The sequence below is a fragment of the Elephas maximus genome, chromosome X (genome assembly GCF_024166365.1).
Source record: "Elephas maximus indicus isolate mEleMax1 chromosome X, mEleMax1 primary haplotype, whole genome shotgun sequence".
Classification (NCBI taxonomy): Eukaryota; Metazoa; Chordata; class Mammalia; order Proboscidea; family Elephantidae; genus Elephas; species Elephas maximus.
This window is the reverse complement of record NC_064846.1, coordinates 31,648,735-31,670,427: the sequence shown is the minus strand read 5'-3', so window position 1 is coordinate 31,670,427 and position 21,693 is coordinate 31,648,735. Positions and strand designations below refer to the sequence as shown.

The 21,693-nt window shown below is 40.0% G+C and overlaps 1 protein-coding gene across 8 annotated transcripts in view; it reads right to left on the bottom strand.

The window, feature by feature from the left end:
- Positions 1–21,693, bottom strand: part of TENM1 (teneurin transmembrane protein 1) — an 893,898-nt gene that overhangs the window by 621,267 nt on the left and 250,938 nt on the right. For all 8 annotated transcript variants that reach the window (XM_049871612.1, XM_049871606.1, XM_049871609.1 and 5 more), the window contains one exon: positions 9,488–9,766. In XM_049871612.1, the coding sequence (XP_049727569.1) occupies positions 9,488–9,704 (217 nt within the window). In that variant the 5' untranslated portion in view covers positions 9,705–9,766. The remainder of the gene's footprint in view (positions 1–9,487; positions 9,767–21,693) is intronic.

Sequence of the window (21,693 nt, the reverse complement as noted above, 5' to 3'; positions counted from 1 at the left end):
AAACTGACCATGTGGGGATTTTCATGGTGTATCTTGTTTTAGCCTGATTGAATTTTTACCATTCTGGGCCTTTTCACAACTCTCTGTCTTTGCACCTGCTAATCAGCCCTTTTGGAATATTCTTCTGGTAAACTCTTATTCAAATTTTAAGACCTGGATTAAATATCACTTCCACAGCACTTTATTTATCTGTAAAAGCATTTACTACACTTAATTGCAATAATTTGTTTAAATGTCTATTTTTGCCATCACACTATGAGTTAATATAAACATTTAATGTATATTTAAATGGTATTATAAATGTCTTAAATCTTTGGCTTAATTTGAAGATTTTTTAAAATACAAGATTCGAATACTAATTAGAATACAGTAGTTTTCACTTGTAATAGCTGCATTTTACATGCTTAAAACTATGCAGTTTTCAATACATGAAAACCACCTGTGTCTGACTTGATAGTAACTTATTCCTTCAATAAAAAAATTATACAGTACATACTATATGTACAGTATTATAGAAAATGGAGGTCAATAAATAAAACATGATCCCCATCTTCATTGAGTGTACCATCTAAGAGGGTATATCCAGTCATAATAATAGGCAGAAATGGGTACAAATAAAGTATCCTGAAGTTCATGGAGGAAGAGGTCACCTATGCAATGGGGTAGTGATGGTGATGAGGGGTAACAGTGTAGCAAAGGCTCGGTGGGGAGGGATTTTTTTAGGCTAGGTCTTGAAAAATGGTTGGATAAGAATAAGAGGAGACAGCAGGAAAGGGTATTCCAAGGAAGAGGTAACAACACTACAAGGGGATTAAAGCAGGATAAGATGAGTTTTTTTTTAAGATGAGAGCCAGGGTACCAGTTGGAAAATGAAAACCAGTCCAGACAAGATATAATGAGAGTAGAGATAATGAGAATGGGAAGGAGAAGATAGATTTGCAAGACTTGGAAGTTAAATCTACTGGATGGGGCATTGATTAGATATGGAAAGCATATATGGACGACTGCGAAATGGGAGCACCAGTAACGTGTCAGTGATATAAAGGAGAGGAGTGGGATTGGGGGTATCAAGGTTATTGCTCCTATTTTTTTTTAATAACTTTTATTAAGCTCCAAGTGAACGTTTACAAATCCAATCAGTCTGTCACATATAAGTTTACATACATCTCACTCCCTACTCCCACTTGCTCTCCCCCTCTTGAGTCAGCCCTTTCAGTCTCTCCTTTCTTGACAATTTTGCCTGCTTCCCTCTCTCTCTATCCTTCCATCCCCCCTCCAGACAAGAGTTGCCAACACAATCTCAAGTGTCCACCTGATATCATTAGCTCACTCTTCATCAGCGTCTCTCTCCCACCCGCTGATCAGTCCCTTTCATTTCTGATGAGTTGTCTTCGGGGATGGTTCCTGTCCTGTGTCAACAGAAGGTCTGGGGAGCATGGCCGCCGGGATTCCTCCAGTCTCAGTCAGACCATTAAGTTTGGTCTTTTTATGAGAATTTGGGGTCTGTATCCCACTGATCTCCTGCTCCCTCAGGGGTCCTCTGCTGTGCTCCCTGTCAGGGCAGTCATCGATTGTGGCCGGGCACCAACTAGTTCTTCTGGTCTCAGGATGATGTAGGTCTCTGGTTCATGTGGCCCTTTCTGTCTCTTGGGCTCTTAGTTGTCGTGTGGCCTTGGTGTTCTTCATTTTCCTTTGCTCCAGGTGGGTTGAGACCAATTGCTGCATCTTAGATGGCCGCTTGTTAGCATTTAAGACCCCAGACGCCACATTTCAAAGTGGGATGCAGAATGTTTTCATAATACAATTATTTTGCCAATTGACTTAGAAGTCCCCGCAAACCATGTTCCCCAGACCCCCGCGCTTGCTCCACTGACCTTTGAAGCATTCATTTTATCCCGGAAACTTCTTTGCTTTTGGTCCAGTCCAATTGAGCTGACCTTCCATGTATTGAGTGTTGTCTTTCCCTTCACCCAAAGCAGTTCTTATCTACTGATTAATCAATAAAAAACCCTCTCCCACCCTCCCTCCCTCCCCCCCTCGTAACCACAAAAGTATGTGTTCTTCTCAGGTTTACTATTACTCAAGATCTTATAATAGTGGTCTTATACAATATTTGTCCTTTTGCCTCTGACTAATTTCGCTCAGCATAATGCCTTCCAGGTTCCTCCATGTTATGAAATGTTTCAGAGATTCGTCACTGTTCTTTATCGATGCGTAGTATTCCATTGTGTGAATATACCACAATTTATTTACCCATTCATCTGTTGATGGACACCTTGGTTGCTTCCAACTTTTTGCTATTGTAAACAGAGCTGCAATAAACATGGCTGTGCATATATCTGTTTGTATGAAGGCTCTTGTATCTCTAGGGTATATTCCTAGGAGTGGGATGTCTGGGTTGTATGGTAGTTCTATTTCTAACTGTTTAAGATAACGCCAGATAGATTTCCAAAGTGGTTGTACCATTTTACATTCCCACCAGCAGTATATGAGAGTTCCAATCTCTCCGCAGCTTCTCCAACATTTATTATTTTGTGTTTTTTGGATTAATGCCAGCCTTGCTGGTGTGAGATGGAATCTCATCGTAGTTTTAATTTGCATTTCTCTAATGGCTAATGATCGAGAGCATTTTCTCATGTATCTGTTGGCTGCCCGAATATCTTCTTTAGTGAAATGTGTGTTCATATCCTTTGCCCACTTCTTGATTGGGTTGTTTGTCTTTTTCTGGTTGAGTTTTGACAGAATCATGTAGATTTTAGAGATCAGGCGCTGGTCGGAGATGTCATAGCTGAAAATTCTTTCCCAGTCTGTAGGTGGTCTTTTTACTCTTTTGGAGAAGTCTTTAGATGAGCATAGGTGTTTGATTTTTAGGAGCTCCCAGTTATTGGGTTTCTCTTCATCATTTTTGGTAATGTTTTGTATTCTGTTTATACCTTGTATTAGGGCTCCTAGGGTTGTCCCAATTTTTTCTTCCATGATCTTTATCGTTTTAGTCTTTATGTTTAGGTCTTTGATCCACTTGGAGTTAGTTTTTGTGCATGGTGTGAGGTATGGGTCCTGTTTCATTTTTTTGCAAATGGATATCCAGTTATGCCAGCACCATTTGTTAAAAAGGCTATCTTTTCCCCAGTTAATTGACACTGGTCCTTTGTCAAATATCAGCTGCTCATACGTGGATGGATCTATGTCTGGGTTCTCAATTCTGTTCCATTGGTCTATGTGTCTGTTGTTGTACCAATACCAGGCTGTTTTGACTACTGTGGCTGTATAGTAGGTTCTGAAGTCAGGTAAGGTGAGGCCTCCCACTTTCTTCTTCTTTTTCAGTAGTGCTTTGCTTATCCGGGGCTTCTTTCCCTTCCATATGAAATTGGTGATTTGTTTCTCTATCCCCTTAAAATATGACATTGGAATTTGGATCGGAAGTGCGTTAAATGTATGGATGGCTTTTGGTAGAATAGACATTTTTACTATGTTAAGTCTTCCTATCCATGAGCAGGGTATGTTTTTCCACTTAAGTATGTCCTTTTGAATTTCTTGTAGTAGAGCTTTGTAGTTTTCTTTGTATAGGTCTTTTACATCCTTGGTAAGATTTATTCCTAAGTATCTTATCTTCTTGGGGGCTACTGTGAACGGTATTGATTTGGTTATTTCCTCTTCGGTGTTCTTTTTGTTGATGTAGAGGAATCCAAGTGATTTTTGTATGTTTATTTTATAACCTGAGACTCTGCCAAACTCTTCTATTAGTTTCAGTAGTTTTCTGGAGGATTCCTTAGGGTTTTCTGTGTATATAATCATGTCATCTGCAAATAGTGATAACTTTACTTCTTCCGTGCCAATCCGGATACCTTTTATTTCTTTGTCTAGCCTAATTGCCCTGGCTAAGACTTCCAACACGATGTTGAATAAGAGCGGTGATAAAGGGCATCCTTGTCTGGTTCCCGTTCTCAAGGGAAATGCTTTCAGGTTCTCTCCATTTAGAGTGATATTGGCTGTTGGCTTTGCATAGATGCCCTTTATTATGTTGAGGAATTTTCCTTCAATTCCTATTTTGGTAAGAGTTTTTATCATGAATGGGTGTTGGACTTTGTCAAATGCCTTTTCTGCATCAATTGATAAGATCATGTGGTTTTTGTCTTTTGTTTTATTTAAGTGATGGATTACATTAATGGTTTTTCTGATATTAAACCAGCCTTGCATACCTGGTATAAATCCCACTTGATCAGGGTGAATTATTTTTTTGATGTGTTGTTGGATTCTATTGGCTAGAATTTTGTTGAGGATTTTTGCATCAATGTTCATGAGGGATATAGGTCTATAATTTTCTTTTTTTGTAATGTCTTTACCTGGGTTTGGTATCAGGGAGATGGTGGCTTCATAGAATGAGTTGGGTAGTATTCCGTCATTTTCTATGCTTTGGAATACCTTTAGTAGTAGTGGTGTTAACTCTTCTCTGAAAGTTTGGTAGAACTCTGCAGTGAAGCCGTCCGGGCCAGGGCTTTTTTTTGTTGGGAGTTTTTTGATTACCGTTTCAAGCTCTTTTTTTGTTATGGGTCTATTTAGTTGTTCTACTTCTGAATGTGTTAGTTCAGGTAGGTAGTGTTTTTCCAGGAATTCATCCATTTCTTCTAGGTTTTCAAATTTGTTAGAGTACAATTTTTCATAATAATCTGAAATGATTCTTTTAATTTCATTTGGTTCTGTTGTGATGTGGTCCTTCTCATTTCTTATTCGGGTTATTTGTTGCCTTTCCTGTATTTCTTTAGTCAGTCTAGCCAATGGTTTATCAATTTTGTTAATTTTTTCAAAGAACCAGCTTTTGGCTTTGTTAATTCTTTCAATTGTTTTTCTGTTCTCTAATTCATTTAGTTCAGCTCTAATTTTTATTATTTGTTTTCTTCTGGTGCCTGATGGATTCTTTTGTTGCTCAGTTTCTATTTGTTCAAGTTGTCGGGACAGTTCTCTGATTTTGGCTCTTTCTTCTTTTTGTATGTGTGCATTTATTGATATAAATTGGCCTCTGAGCACTGATTTTGCTGTGTCCCATAGGTTTTGATAGGAAGTATTTTCATTCTCGTTGCTTTCTATGAATTTCCTTATTCCCTCCTTGATGTCTTCTATAACCCAGTCTTTTTTCAGGAGGGTATTGTTCATTTTCCAAGTATTTGATTTCTTTTCCCTAGTTTTTCTGTTATTGATCTCTAGTTTTATTGCCTCGTGGTCTGAGAAGATGCTTTGTAATATTTCGATGTTTTGGACTCTGCAAAGGTTTGTTTTATGACCTAATATGTGGTCTATTCTAGAGAATGTTCCATGTGCGCTAGAAAAAAAAGTATATTTTGCAGCAGTTGGGTGGAGAGTTCTGTATAAGTCAATGAGGTCAAGTTGGTTGATTGTTGTAATTAGATCTTCCGTGTCTCTGTTGAGCTTCTTACTGGATGTCCTGTCCTTCTCCGAAAGTGGTGTGTTGAAGTCTCCTACTATAATTGTGGAGGTATCTATCTCGCTTTTCAATTCTGTTAAAATTTGATTTATGTACCTTGCAGCCCTGTCATTGGGTGCTTAAATATTTAATACGGTTATGTCTTCCTGATCAATTGTCCCTTTTATCATTATATAGTGTCCTTCTTTATCCTTTGTGGTGGATTTAAGTCTAAAGTCTATTTTGTCAGAAATTAATATTGCTACTCCTCTTCTTTTTTGCTTATTGTTTGCTTGATATACTTTTTTCCATCCTTTGAGTTTTAGTTTGTTTGTGTCTCTAAGTCTAAGGTGTGTCTCTTGTAGGCAGCATATAGATGGATCGTGTTTCTTTATCCAGTCTGAGACTCTCTGTCTCTTTATTGGTGCATTTAGTCCATTTACATTCACGGTAATTATAGATAAATAAGTTTTTAGTGCTGTCATTTTGATGCCTTTTTATGTGTGTTGTTGACAATTTCATTTTTCCACATACTTTTTTGTGCTGAGGCGTTTTTCTTAGTAAATTGTGAGATCCTCATTTTCATAGTGCTTGACTTTATGTTAGTTGAGTCGTTACGTTTTTCTTGGTTTTTATCTTGAGTTATAGAGTTGTTATACCTTTTTGTGGTTACCTTATTATTTACCCCTATTTTTCTAAGTAAAAACCTAACTTGTATTGTTCTATATCGCCTTGTATCTCTCTCCATATGGCAGTTCAATGCCTCCTGTATTTAGTCCCTCTTTTTGATTATTGTGATCTTTTACCTATTGACTTCCATGATTCCCTGTTATGTGTATTTTTTTTTAATTAATCTTAATTTGTTTGTTTTTGTGATTTCCCTATTTGAGTTGATATCAGGACGTTCTGTTTTGTGTCCTTGTGTTGTGCTGATATCTGATATTATTGGTTCTCTGACCAAACAATATCCTTTAGTATTTCTTGTAGCTTTGGTTTGGTTTTTGCAAATTCTCTAAACTTGTGTTTGTCTATAAATATCTTAATTACGCCTTCATATTTCAGAGAGAGTTTTGCTGGATATATGATCCTTGGCTGGCAGTTTTTCTCCTTCAGTGTTCTGTATATGTCGTCCCATTCCCTTCTTGCCTGCATGGTTTCTGCTGAGTAGTCAGAACATATTCTTATTGATTCTCCCTTGAAGGAAACCTTTCTTTTCTCCCTGGCTGCTTTTAAAATTTTCTGTTTATCTTTGGTTTTGGCGAGTTTGATGATAATATGTCTTGGTGTTTTTCTTTTTGGATCAATCTTAAATGGGGTTCGATGAGCATCTTGGATAGATATCCTTTCGTCTTTCATGATGTCAGGGAAGTTTTCTGTCAGGAGTTCTTCAACTATTTTCTCTGTGTTTTCTGTCCCCCCTCCCTGTTCTGGGACTCCAATCACCCGCAGGTTATCCTTCTTGATAGAGTCCCACATAATTCTTAGGGTTTCTTCATTTTTTTTAATTCTTTTATCTGATTTTTTTTCAGCTATGTTGGTGTTGATTCCCTGGTCCTCCAGATGTCCCAGTCTGCATTCTAATTGTTCGAGTCTGCTCCTCTGACTTCCTAGTGCGTTGTCTAATTCTGTTATTTCATTGTTAATCTTTTGGATTTCTACATGTTGTCTCTCTATGGATTCTTGCAACTTATTAATTTTTCCAGTATGTTCTTGAATAATCTTTTTGAGTTCTTCAACAGTTTTATCGGTGTGTTCCTTGGCTTTTTCTGCAGTTATCCTAATTTCATTTGTGATATCATTAAGCATTCTGTAAATTAGTTTTGTATATTCTGTATCTGATAATTCCAAGATTGTATCTTCATTTGGGAAAGATTTTGATTCTTTTGTTTGGGGGGTTGGAGAAGCTGTCATGGTCTGCTTCTTTAAGTGGTTTGATATGGATTGTTGTCTTCGAGCCATCACTGGGAAACTAGTTTTTCCAGAAAATCCACTAAAAAAAAAATGCAGTCAGATCCCTATCAGAGTTCTCCCTCTGGCTCAGGCTATTCAGATGTTAATGAAGCCGCCTGGGGAGGGTGGGGGAGGGAACAGAGAGATAGGAGAGTAGCACCTCAGAATATAGCCAGAGTTGCTTGTCTTGCTTGGAATGACTATTATATCTGAGATTCCCGCGGGCGCGTCGCCTATGTGTGCTGGCTGTGTGGAGATTGCCCCCGGGGGGTCTGGCCCGCTGGAGTCACGGTCAGATCCTTCGCTTCCAGCCCCACGCCCAGCGTCAAGGCTCCCCTACTGGGACGGTGCACTCTCGACTCCAAAATCAGTCACTGCCTCCCGGGGACTTCTCGTCCCTCCAGCCGCGTGGCCGTGCCACCTCTAAGAACCAGTTGGGCCTCCTCCCGGGGTTAGTTCAGATGGGTGGAGCAGCTCCCCGTGCTTGTGCCGTGACCGAGTGTCCCAGCTGGGACGCTGTTCTCCCCGCTCCAATACCAGTCGCTGCCTCCCGGGGACTTCTTCTACCGGCTGAGTCCCACGCCGCCCGCGCGAGCTGGCTGGTCCCCTTCCCGGGGTTAGTTCAGGGGGGTGGAGCAACTGTCCGTGTTTATGCCGTACCTGCGTCCAGTCCAAATCCCTGCGGGACGGTTCCCCGGCTCGGACGCTGCTCTTTCTGCTCCAAGACCAGTCACTGCCTCCCGGGGACTTCTCCTACCGGCTGCATCCCACGCTGCCCGCGGAACCGACTGGTCCCCCTCCCGGGGTTAGTTCAGGGGGGTGGGGCAGCTCTCTGTGCTTGTGCCGTACCTGACTGGTACGCTGGCTCCAGGCTCTGGAAACAATCGCTGCTTCCCCGTATTAGTTCGTTCTCTGTCTCTAAATCTGTGTTTGTTGTTCAGAGTTCGTAGATTGTTATGTATGTGACCGATTCACTTGTTTTTCCGTGTCTTTGTTGTAAGAGGGATCCGAGGTAGCGTCTGCCTAGTCTGCCATCTTGGCTCCGCCCCCCTATTGCTCCTATTTTACATATATTGATTTTGAGTTGCCAGTGGACATTTGGAAATGCCAAGTAGGTAAATGAAAATTTAGGACTAGAGGATAGAGGTTAAGTGCTGAAGAAAAATATCTACAAAACACCCAAGTAGATGTGAACACTGAAGTCATTTTGAGGGATGGAACAGTGCTCCTCAAACTTAAGTGTGCATTAGAAATGTCTGGAGGGCTTGTTACACCACAGATTGCTTAGCTCTACTCCCAGGGTTTCTGACTCAGTGGGCCTGGGGTGAGGCTTGATAATTTTCATTTCTAGCAAGTTCCTAAGTGAGGCTGATGCTGCTGGTCTGGGGGCTGCACTCTGAAAACCACTGGTCTAGATAATCAAATCTACTCTTTTTTTTCATCTCAGTATTGATTATTCATAAAAAATAACCTGTCAGTATCTTTTTTCCATGTAGTAAAAATAGTGTCTAATATTGCTTATCTATCAATTTAAAAGAAATAATAAGGTTTTTTTATCTACCTGTTTTCTATTTATTAGAAACTATCTTCTCAATTCAAGGATGTCCAAAGGAAGGGTTCCAACAAATTCTTACTTTCCCTGTGATTGCACTGCAAAGGTTTCAGCAGTCTGTTGATAGACTTTTTGGACCTTTGTTTGTTGGTCTCCACTAACCTTCCGAAAGGTGTTGGTCTTACAGCAGTCAAATATTTATTTGAGACCTTAGTCCCATACAGGCAATAGCTTGAAAAGCACTTAGCTGTTTACTTTTCTTCTTACTATAAATTATTTATCCTTCAGTCTGTAAATGGCTATTTGTAGGATTAGACAAATTTTGAATGCTCTGATAAGAGGATTGTCGCATCCAAATTCACGTATAATCCGTAAAAAGCACATGTAACCTACAACCCCAGCTGTGCTGACATATGAAACAGACTCACTAAACATATGTAAGCAGTGTGAATGATTAACCAGTTAACATCAGCAAATTTGTTCTGGGGACATAAATTTACCCACATACACATTCCCTAATGAAAAATAATAATAATACTAGTTATAAAAATCCAATAAAAACATACCTTGAGTCGATTTCTCTACTTCTTTCCTCTTTCTGCTCTGGCTATTGTAATTCATCCTCAGCTCTTGGTTGTACTCGTGCAGAGTTTCTCGGGAGTTGTACGACTGTCTTGGTTTTCTTCCATCTTCACTTTCATCCGAAGAACTGGTATAAGCTAGATCCATTTCATGCTTGACTTTTGACAGAGGCTGGTAGGGTTTGCAGTCTGTTTGCTCCATCTCTGACCAAGCAAACTCACTTTCATGAAAAACAGAAGAGGAACTCCTTAGTACAAACAGTCCTGGAAGAAAGGGGAAAAAACACAAGCCTTCTTAGATTTGGCCTTTCACAAGAAAATGCATCTGGCAGATTCACAATTAGTCCTGCTAATACTATCAAAGGACTGAAGCAAAAGAAACTAGATGACATGAAGCTAGCCGGAGGCAATAATAACACCCTGTGTGTTACATGCATACATTGTCAAGCATTTAGGATTAATCTGGAGTTTGCAGCATCAGAAAATACTCAAAGTAAAAGAGAGGCAGTTTTCAAAAATATTTGTATTGGAATGCAAATGAAGGACAATGTTGCTCTATGGGGTGTGTGTGTGTGTTTTATGTTGAAATCAGTGGATGCTTTAAGAAACATTATCAGATTTGAAAGGGGCCAGCAGTATAAGTCTTAACCCAGCACATTCCACATTTGAAATGAAAATGGATAAGAGAACTACACTCAGGAAAAAAAAAACACACATTCTTACCTCTGGTTTAATATTACATTTAAAATAAGGGCTCTGAGGAAGGGAAGGACTCTGAGTGAGAGAGACAGCTACCAGAGCTCATGAAATAAAGTGTCCTTGGGGGGGAATGAGCTCTTTGTGTTCATATTGTGGCTTTTGAGACTCAGGCCTGCAGAGCATTTTTAATGAGTTCCAAACCCACCGCAGTTGAGTGGATTCCCACTCATAGCAATGCTACAAGACAGGATAAAACTGTCCCACAGGGTTTCCAAGGCTGTAAATATTTACAGAACCAGACTGCCACATCTTTCTCCCGTGTTAGTGAGTTAAAACCCAAAAACCAAACCCACTGCTGTCGAGTCAATTCTGACTCATAGTGACCCTATAGACAGAGTAGAACGGCCCCATAGAGTTTCCAAAGGGCGTCTGATGCGTTTGAACTGCCGACCTTTTGGTTAGCAGCTGTAGCACTTAACCACTAAGCCACCAGGGTTTCCTGTTAATGAGTTAGGTGGTGGTAACTTTTTGTTCTTCAGAGTATTGAGAGGATGTAGACAACACTTTGGTGAGTAGAGGAGCAGCAGATCTAAATCCGGTTTAAGAAATAACAATTTTAAATTTCATGAGAAATTATTGAAAATCCCCCTCCCCAACAGAAAGAATGCTGAACAAGGAGCCACTGAGGATCTTAGGGCCAGCAGAGGCATTATCTGCCCTACTTAGCACAGAGAGGTTTGAGATCAAACGCGATCTGAGATCTCAAAGTCCTCTGAAAAGTTAAAAGCCCTGCAAAAATTTTCCTATTTTCATTCTTGCCTTCATGTTATTACATGTTCTGTCTACCACTGCAACTTTGCGACTTGACTCTTTCATGCAAGGTTAAAAAAAAATTAGTTTGAAACCAAATATTTAATGATTTTATTTCGCAGTGAAATTGACTCCTTAATTTTTCTTCAACTCTTCAGCATATATACTTCCAAAAAAATCTACAGACTCCTATATCATGCACAGGGTCTCACTTTTTGGAATGCCTATTATATTTATGGCAAGCATACAGAACATGAAATCACTCAATGAAGGTTTATGGTTTGACCGATATGTGTTCAATAGTTGTTTTTGTTGTTAGGTGCTATGGAGTCAGTTCCAATTCACAGCGACCCTTTCTACAAGAGAACAAAATACTGCCCAGCTGTGTACCATCCTCATAATCCTTGATATGCCTGAGCCCATCCTTGCAGCCATTGTGTCAATGCATCGCATTGAGGGTCTTTCTGTCTTTTGCTGACCCTTTACCAAGCATGATGTCATTCTCCAGAGACTGGTCCCTCCTGATAACATGTCCAAAATAAGTGAGAAAAAGTCTAGCCGTCTTCACTTCTAAGGAGCATTCTGACTCTGCTTCTTCCAAGACAAATTTGTTCATTCTTCTGGCAGTCCATCGTACACTCAATATTCTTTACCAACACCATAAATCAATGGCATCAATTCTTCTTCAGTCTTCCTTATTCATTGTCCAGCTTTCCCATGCATATGAGAATACCATGGCTTGGGTCAGGCACACTTTAGTATTCAAAGTGACACCTTTGCTTTTTAACACTTTGAAGAGAGCTTTTGCAGCAGATTTGCCCAGTGCAATACATCATTTGCTTTCTTGACTTCTGCTTCCACAGGTGTTGATCGTGGATCCAAGTAAAATGAAATCCTTGACAACTTCAAACTTTTCTGTTTATCACGATGTTGCTTATTGGTCCAGTTGTGAGGATTTTTGTTTTCTTATATTGAGGTGTTATCCATACTGATGGCTGTGATCTTTGATCTTCGTCAGTAAGTACTCTTCGCTTTCAGCAAGCAAGGTTGTGTCATCTGCATAACACAGGTTGTTAATGAGTCTTCCTCCAATCCTGATGCCCCTTTCTCCTTCATATAGTCCAGGTTCCCAGATTATTTGCTCAGCACATAGATCGAATAAGTATGGTGAAAGGATATGATCCTGACACACACCTTTCCTGACTTTGAACCAAGTAGCAGCCCCTTGTTCTCTTTTGAATGACTGTCTCTTGTTCTATGTACAGGTTCCTCGTGAGCACAATTAAATGTTCTGGGATCCCCACTCTTCACAATGTTATCCATAATTTGTTATGATCCACACAGTTGAATGTCTTATCATAGGTAAACATCTTTCTGGGATTCCCTGTTTTCAGCCAAGATCCATCTGACATCAGCAATGATATCCCTGGTTCCATGTCCTCTTCTGAATCTGACTTGAATTTATAGCAGTTCCCCGTCAGTGTGCTCCTGCAATCGCTTTGGAATTATCTTCAGCAAAATTTTACATGCATACAATCTTAATGATATCATTCAATAATTTCCACATTCTGTTGGCTCACCTTTCTTTGAAATAGGCACAAATTTGGATCTCCTCCAATCGGTTCGCCAGGTCGTTGTCTTCCAAATTTCTTGGCATAGACGAATAAGCACCTCCAGTACTGCATCCCTTTGTTGAAACATCTCAACTGGTATTTCATCAATTCTTGGAGCCTTGTGTTTCACCAATGTCTTCAGTGCAACTGGGACTTCTTCCTTCGATACCATAAGTTCTTGATTATATGCTGCCTCCTGAAATAGTCAACCAGTTCTTTTTGGTACAGTGACTCTGTGTATTCCTTCCATCTTCTTTTGATGCTGCCTGCATCGTTCAATAGTTTGCCCATAGAATCCTTCAATGCTGCAACTTGAGGTTTGATTTTTTTTTTAAGTTCTTTCAGCTTGAGAAATGCTGAGTGTGTTACATACTGTGTGGTACATACAGCTTTATAATATAAATATAATTCACATGTGAAAGTCTTTTCTACCAAACACAATGTTAAGGTTCTCGAAGGCAGGATCTGAATTTTATGCTTCTTTATATCCCGTATTCCACTTAGCAGTACTCTAGGCACACACATAGTAGAAGCTAACTCCTGAATATACAGTTTCCATACATGGTCCAGGGAGACACTTAATTTGGTTTGATTTAATATCAGAGATGAATTGGCTTGGAGACAAAGCCTATAAAATATTATAAATGAATATATACTGATGATTCAATAACAGTCTAATCTCATCCCGTATCATGGTTTCAAATATTACTTTCCAAGTTGAAGCTCCAGCGTGGATCATTCCCATGAGCTACATACTTGAGTATCCAACTGCCTACCCAGCATCTCTACTTGGATTTCCAAAAGGCATCTAAAACTTACCATTTCCCAAACTGAGCTCCTCATTCCCATTCCTTCCCAAACCTACTCTTCTCACAGTTTTGTCCATCTCCGTAAATGGCAATTTCATTCTTCAGTTTGTTCAGGACAAATAACCTGAAGTTGTCTCTGATTCCTGTCTTTCACGTTCTACACATAATCCATCAGTAAAACTTATTGATGCTACCCTTGAAACACACTCAGAATCCAACCACATCTCATCACATTCCCACTACACTGGTTCAAACCATCTTTATCTCTTGCCTGCATTATTGCTATAGCCTCCTAATTGTTCTCCCCACTTACACCACTGCCCCTTTATAGCACATTCGCCACACTGCCACCAAAATTGAATAAAAAATAAAAGTCACATCATGTCACTTCTTTGCTCAGAAGCAGCAAAGGCTTCCTATTTCACTCAGAATAAAAGCCAAAGTGCTTACAATGGCCAACAAGACACCACATCATCTGTCCACCCCTCCCTACCCATAATTCTCTAAATTCATCCCCTGATATTCTTCCCCAGATGATGCCACAGTAGCTTTCATACTGTTTTGAACACACTAGGTTCATTTCCACTTAAGAACTTTTGCATTCTCCCCTCAAAAGCCACCAAAAAATGGCTTCCTGTCTTTCATAGCACATATCACCAAATGAGGAGCCCTGGCAGCACAGTAATTCAGCATTAGGCTGATAACCAAAAGGTCAACATTTTCAACCCACCAGCTACTCTCTGGGAGAAAGAGGTGTCATTCTGTTTCCATGAAGATTTACAGACTTGGAAACACTATGAGGCAGTTTTAATCTGTCCTATCCGGTCACTAAGAGTTGAAATTGACTTGACAGCAATGGGTTAATCACCAAGGACAAACTATATACTTTACTTATTTGTTTATTACCTGTCATTTGCCTCACCCCACTAAGATGTAAGCTCCAGGAATGTAGGGGTTTTTATAGTTTTTGTCCATTTCTATATGCTCCAGGACAAGCACAGTGTCTGGCACATATTAGATCCTTCATAAATACTTGTTGAATGAATGAACAAACAACTGTTGAGGACTCATGAGACAGACTAAAGAAACTATGGAAATTAATAAGTCATACATCATGTCTATCCCCAAGGAACTCACAGCCTAACGTAAGAGATAAATGACTCTACAACAGAGAAGAATGAAATGATTCTCATAAAAAATAATGGTGGGCAGAGCCAAAATGGTGGACTATTCAGACACACAAAGCCATCCCACTGCAACAAAGACCCAAAAAAACCAAGTAAAATAAGTACAGACATCAATCCTGCAACCCTGAGCCTTAAATGAATAGACAAAGTACTAGATTGGAAGTCACTGAGGGGAAAAAAAACTGATAGAAAAGAGGGAAAGAAAATAGATATGGGGTGGAGATTCCCAGCCAAACAGCATGACTCAGCATGGCCATCTTGGAATAAAACCAATAATCCCTCACCTAGAAACATACCTACAAGGAATTCCCAATAAGAGATAGAGGTATGGTATGAACACAACTAGGGCTGAGTAAGACCATATTTGCTGGCTGCAACTCAAGGAGGAGCCCAGACTTTCTCACCTGGTTACCACAGAAACAGTCTCCTACAACCCCCGCCCCTCTGGTGAAGAGCAGCTATAACTGCCACATCCCAGAAGCCTCAACTGCTGGGAACCAACCCATCCTATTGTCCTCCTCCATTTACCCACCTCTGCCCTGTCTTTGGTCCCCAATCTCTCTTCTCCACCCTGCCTGTTGTGGCCCAGAGGGGACCTGGCCCAGACCACAGGGCCCTCCCCACTGGCTTTGAACCCCTTCTGCAGACACAGCCTCAAGGAGAACTGGCTCCAATCCTAAGATCCTCCCCACTGGCTCTGGACCTCCCCTACTGACCACTGCAGCCCCAGGGGGTCCCCACTTAACTCCAGACCCCTCCACGCTGACTCCGGACCCCCCGTCAACCACTGCTTCCCTGAGAGGACGCAGCCTAGGCCCCAGGCCTCTCCCCACTATCTTGGACTCCCAGACTGCTTCAGTGCTGAGGACAAACCACCCATTTTCACCCCTTCCCCCACTGCTGGACCTGCCCTGCTGCACCAGAGCTGAGCAACTGGCCCTGTACACCCAGACAAGGTGGTGAGAACTATAATGCCCACAGATGAGCAAGCAACGAAGCACACCCGGCCCACAAGATCAGACATAATCAAACAAAACTAAAACACAGGATGAAACAAACAAACCTACAATAAATAAATACTTGAATGTCTCAGAGACAGCAGACAATATCAAAACATATAAACAAACAGGACAAAATGGCTCCAGTAAGCAACCAGAATAATGCATCAGTTGACCTTTCAGCAGAAGAAAAGGCACTGGAAGTATGGATAGGGTAATCAAAAATCTAATATGGCTTCTCAAGAGATTAAGAAAAAAATCAAAGAAAATTCAGACAAAATCATGAGAAACACAGACAAAACCAATCAAAACAGCCAAAGTCAAAGAAAACACAGGCAAGCAATAGAAGAATTCAGGAAAATAATACATGAACAAAATGTCAAAATAAACAATTAGAAATCATACAAAAACAGCAATTAGAAATCCAAAAGATAATAAAATTTCAGAAATGGACAATGCAATTGAAGGTTTTAGGAGCAAACTTGAAACAATGGGAGACAGAATTGGCAAAATTGAAGACAAATCCATGGATGCCCCTTTGTTTGAAGAAAAATCAGAGAAAAGAATGAAGAATGAAGAAAACCTAATAACTATGTGGGATACAATCAAGAGCAAAAATCTGCACATAATCAGAGTTGCAGAACAGAAGGAGAAAATGGAAAACACAGAGATAATCATTGAGGATGTGCTGCTAGAAAACTTCCCTAATATCATGAAAGATGAAAAGCTGACCATTAAAGAAGTTCAATGAACTCCATATAGGATAGACACCAAAAGAAAGTCACCAAGACAAACCATAATCACACTCACCAAAACCAAAGACAAAGAAAAAATCCTGAAAGCAATTTTAGTAAAATGAAAAGTCATACATAAAGGGGAAACAATAAGAATAAGCTCTGATTACTTGGCAGAAACCACACAGGCAAGAAGGCAATGGGAGGATAGCTATAAAACCTTGAAAGAAAAAAATTCCCAACCAAGAGTAATATGTCCTGCAAAATTTTCTCAAATATGATGTTGAAATCAGGATATTTCCAGATAAACAGCAATTAATGAAATTTGTAAAAACCAAACCAAACTTACAAGAATCATTAAAGGGAGTCCTTCAGTTAGAGAACCAACATCAGACCAACAACCTGAATCTAGGACACGAGTCAGTATCAGCTAAATATTGACCAACGTAATGTCACACCATCCACAAAAACTAATTCAAAATGCATCAAAGACCTAAATAAAAAACCAAAAAACTATAAAGATCATGGAATAAAAACTAGGGTCAATACTAGGGCTCCTAATATACAACATAAACAGAATACAAACAATAATTAACAATACACAAACACCAGAAGATAAACTAGGTAAATGGGGTCTTCTAAAAGGTACATAGTTATGCTCATCAAAAGACCTTACCAAAAGAGTAAAAAGAGAACCTATAGATTTGCAAAAATTTTTTGGCTGTGACATATCTGACAAAGGTCTAATCTCTAAAATTTATGGGAAAATCCAACACCTCTACAATAAAAAGACAATTAATCCACTTAAAAAATGGGCAAAGGATATGAACATGCACTTCACTAAAGAAGATATTCAGGTGGCTAACAGATACATGAGAAAATGCTCTCGATCATTAGCCATTAGAGAAATGCAAATTAAAACTACAATGAGATTCCATCTCACACCAACAAGGCTGGCATTAATCCAAAAAACACAAAATAATAAATGTTGGAGAGGCTGCGGAGAGATTAGAACTCTTATACACTGCTGGTGGGGATGTAAAATGGTACAACCACTTTGGAAATCGATCTGGCGTTTCCTTAAAAAGTTAGAAATAGAACTACCATATAACCCAGAAATCCCACTCCTCGGAATATATCCTAGAGAAATAAGAGCCTTTACACGAACAGATACATGCACACTCATGTTTACTGCAGCACTATTTACAATAGCAAAAAGCTGGAAGCAACCAAGGTGTCCATCAACAGATGAATGGATAAATAAATTATGATATATTCACACAATGGAATACTACACTTCGATAAAGAACAATGATGAACCTGTGAAACATTTCATAACATGGAGGAACCTGGAAGGCATTATTCTGAGCGAAATTAGTCAGATGCAAAAGGACAAATATTGTATAAGACCACTATTATAAGATCTTGAGAAATAGTTTAAACGGAGAACACATTCTTTTGTGGTAACGAGATGGGGGAGGTAGGGAGGGTGGGAGAGGGTTATTTACTGATTAGATAGTAGATAAGAACTACTTTAGGTGAAGGGAAGGACAATACGCAATACAGGGAAGGTCAGCTCAACTGGACTGGACCAAAAGCAAAGTTTCGTGAATAAACTGAATGCTTCGAAGGTCAGCGGAGCAAGGGCGGGGGTTTGGGGACTATGGTTTCAGGGGACATCTAAGTCAATTGGCAAAATAAATTCTATTAAGAAAACATTCTGCATCCCACTTTGAAGAGTGGCATCTGGGGTCTTAAATGCTAACAAGCGGCCATCTAAGATGCATAAATGAGTCTCGACCCACCTGGATCAAAGGAGAATGAAGAACACCAAGGTCACAAGGTAATTATAAGCCCAAGAGACAGAAAGGACCACATGAACTAGAGACTAACATCATCCTGAGACCAGAAAAACTAGATGATGCCCAGCCACAACCGATGACTGCCCTGACAGGGAGCACAACAGAGAACCCCCGAAGGAGCAGGAGAACAGTGGGATGCAGACCCCAAATTCTCATAAAAAGACCAGACTTAATGGTCTGACTGAGACTAAAAGAATCCCGGTGGTCATGGTCCCCAAACCTTTTGTTGGCCCAGGACAGGAACCATTCCCGAAGACAACTCATCAGACATGGAAGGGACTGGACAATGGGTTGGAGAGAGATGCTGATGAAGAGTGAGCTACTTGTATCAGGTGGACACTTGAGACTATGTTGGCACTTCCTGTCTAGAGGGGAGATGGGAGGGTAGAGGGGGTTAGAAACTGGCGACATGGACACGAAAAGGGAAAGGGGAGGGAGACAGCGGGTTGTCTCATTAAAAAAAAAAAGGGGGGAGAGTAATTGGGAGTGTGTAGCAAGGTGTATATAAGTTTATATGTGAGAGGCTGACTTGATTTGTAAACTTCACTTAAAGCACAATAAAAATTATTTTTTAAAAAATGGGCAAAGAATATGAACAGACACTTCACCAAAGGACACATTCAGGCAGCTAACAGACACATAAAGAAATGCTCACGATTACTAGCCATTAGAGAAATACAAATCAAAGCTACAAAAAGATACCTTCTCACCCTGACATTACTGGCACGAATCAAAAAAACAGAAAATAACAAATGTTGCAGAGGTTGTGGGGAGATTGAAACTCTTCTGCACTGCTGGTTGGAATGTAAAATAGCAAAACCATTTTGGAAAACGATACGACACGTCCTTAAAAACCTAGAAATAGAACTAGCATAAGATTTAGCAATCCCATTCCTAGGAGTATATCCTAGAGAAATAAGAGCCATCACATGAATAGACATTTGCCCAACCATGTTCATTGCAGCATTATTCACAACAACAAAAAGACAGAAATAACCTAAATGCCCATCAGCAGATGAATGGATAAACAAACTATGGTACGTACAGTGGAATACTACGCAACGATAAAGAACAATGATGAATCTGAGAAACATCTCACAACATGGGTGAATCTGGAGGGCATTATGCTGAATGAAATAAGTCAATTACAAAAAGACAAATACTGTATGACACCACTATTACAAAAACACATGAAAGCGTTTCCACACAGAAAGAAACAATCTTTGATGGTTATGAGGGAGGGGAAGGAAAAGCACTAATTAAGAAGTAGATAAGTGGTAACTTTAGTGAAGGGTAGGGCAGTACACCATACTGGGGAAGTCAGCACAAATTGACCAGGGCAAAGTCAAAGAAGCTTCACAGACAAATCCAAACGCCCTGAGGGATCAAGGCACTGGGCTGAGGGCTGGGGACCATGGTCTCAGGGGACTTCTAGCTCAGCTGGCAATAATATAGTCTATAAATAAAATGTTCTACATCTGACTATGGTAAGTAGTGCGTGGGGTCTTAAAAGCCTGCAAGCGGCCATCTAAGATACACCTACTGGTCCCATCCCAGCTAGAGCAAAGGGGAATGAAGAAAACCAAAGACACAAGGGAAAGATTAGTCCAAAGGACTAATGGATCACAACTACCACATCCTCCACCACACTGAGCCCAGAACAACTAGATGGTGCCCAGTTACCACCACTGACTGCTCTGGCAGCGATCACAATAGAGGGTGCCAGACAGATCAGGAGAAAACCAAACAAACAAAAAAACCCATTGCCATTGATTTGATTCCGACTCATGGCAACCCTATAGGAGAGAGTAGAACTGCCCCATAGAGTTTCCAAGGAGCACCTGGTGGATTCAAACTGCCGACCCTTTGGTTCACAGCCGTAGCACTTAACCACTACGCCACCAGGTTTTCCTCAGGAGAAAAATGTAGAACAAAATTCAAATTCACACACACAAAGACCAGGCTTGCTGGTCTGACACAGACTGGAGAATCCCCGAGAGTATGGACCGAAGACACCCTTTTAACTCAGTACCGAAGTCACTCCTGAAGTTCTTCCTTTCAGCCAAAGATTAGACAGGTCTACAGGACCAAGAAAAACACATGAGAGGAACATGCTTCATAGTTCAATCATGTATACAAGACTAATGGGCACATCAGCCCAAAAGCAAAGATGGGAAGGCAGGAAGGGACAGGAAAACTGGATGAATGGAAAGATGGAACTTGGGGTGGAGAAGCAGAGAGTGTTGACACATTGTGGGGTTGGTAACCAATGTCATAAAATAATTTGTGCATTAATTGTTTAAAGAGAAACTAATTTGCTCTGTAAACTTTCACTTAAAGCACTATTTAAAAAAAAGATGGTACTATAACACCAAAAATAGAGATATTGGGAAAGGACTTCACTTGATTAGCTTATTTGTTCATCACAGCAGCCAATGTAGCTCATTTGGGAGAGTGCTACACTAAAGATCTGAAGGTCCCTGATTCAATCCCTGGTATTGGAAACCCTGGTGGCATAGTGGTTAAGTGCTACAGCTGCTAACCAAAAGGTCGGCACTTCAAACCCATCTCTACGGGGCAGTTCTACTCTGTCCTATAAGGTTGCTATGAGTCGGAATCGACTAGATGGCAATGGGTTTTGGGTTTTTTACCTTCATCACGACCACTAAAACTCCATTTAACGTGTATATTATGAGGTTAATTTTAGTCTCTTTCTTCTTAGCTGCCCATTGTATGTTCTTCAGAAGTCCTGACTTTGCTTCAAACAGTGCCAAGTGGAAACTGTAGCACAGCAGACTTCCAGAGATGCATTTTTCCAGCCTAGGACTGAACTTTCACCGAGAAAAAGAGGCAGCCATAAAAGTCATTTAACTGCACTTCAACCCGCACATAAAGTTCTTTGTTCATTGAAAACCGAAAGCTTACCAAGAACTATTTTCCATATAAGGCCATTGACAATGCAAGGATCTTATCATTAAAATCAACTTAAAATTTTTTTGTTATAAGATAGAGATTAATACATATAATTTCATTTCCTAAAGCAACTTTCCATCTCTTGAATTGCCCTTTCAATCAAGTCTTTGGTTCATTCCAATTAGGATAAACACAGGAGATATGGTCAGAATAATGCTCCCCCTTAAACTTTAGTTGATCATGAATCCATACTTATCTTAACACCAGTCAAACCTAACAAGTTAAATTTAAAAATGAAAAAGTTGCACTTCTAAGGCTTCATGTTATGTTTGGCAACTATGATTGATTAGCTTAAAATCGCCCTAATATTTATTTATGAGAATCTAGCTATTCTCTTTTCCTTCACTATGTTTATACATAACATGAAAAACCCTGAGCGAGATAGGGACAGAGATTCCTATAGCCATTCTGAACCATTTTAGAAGTTCTAATCACAGCTATTCACAGCTATAAATCAGCTAGGAATGTCACACCTATTCGAGGTTATGGAGTGTCCTTGAAAGCAT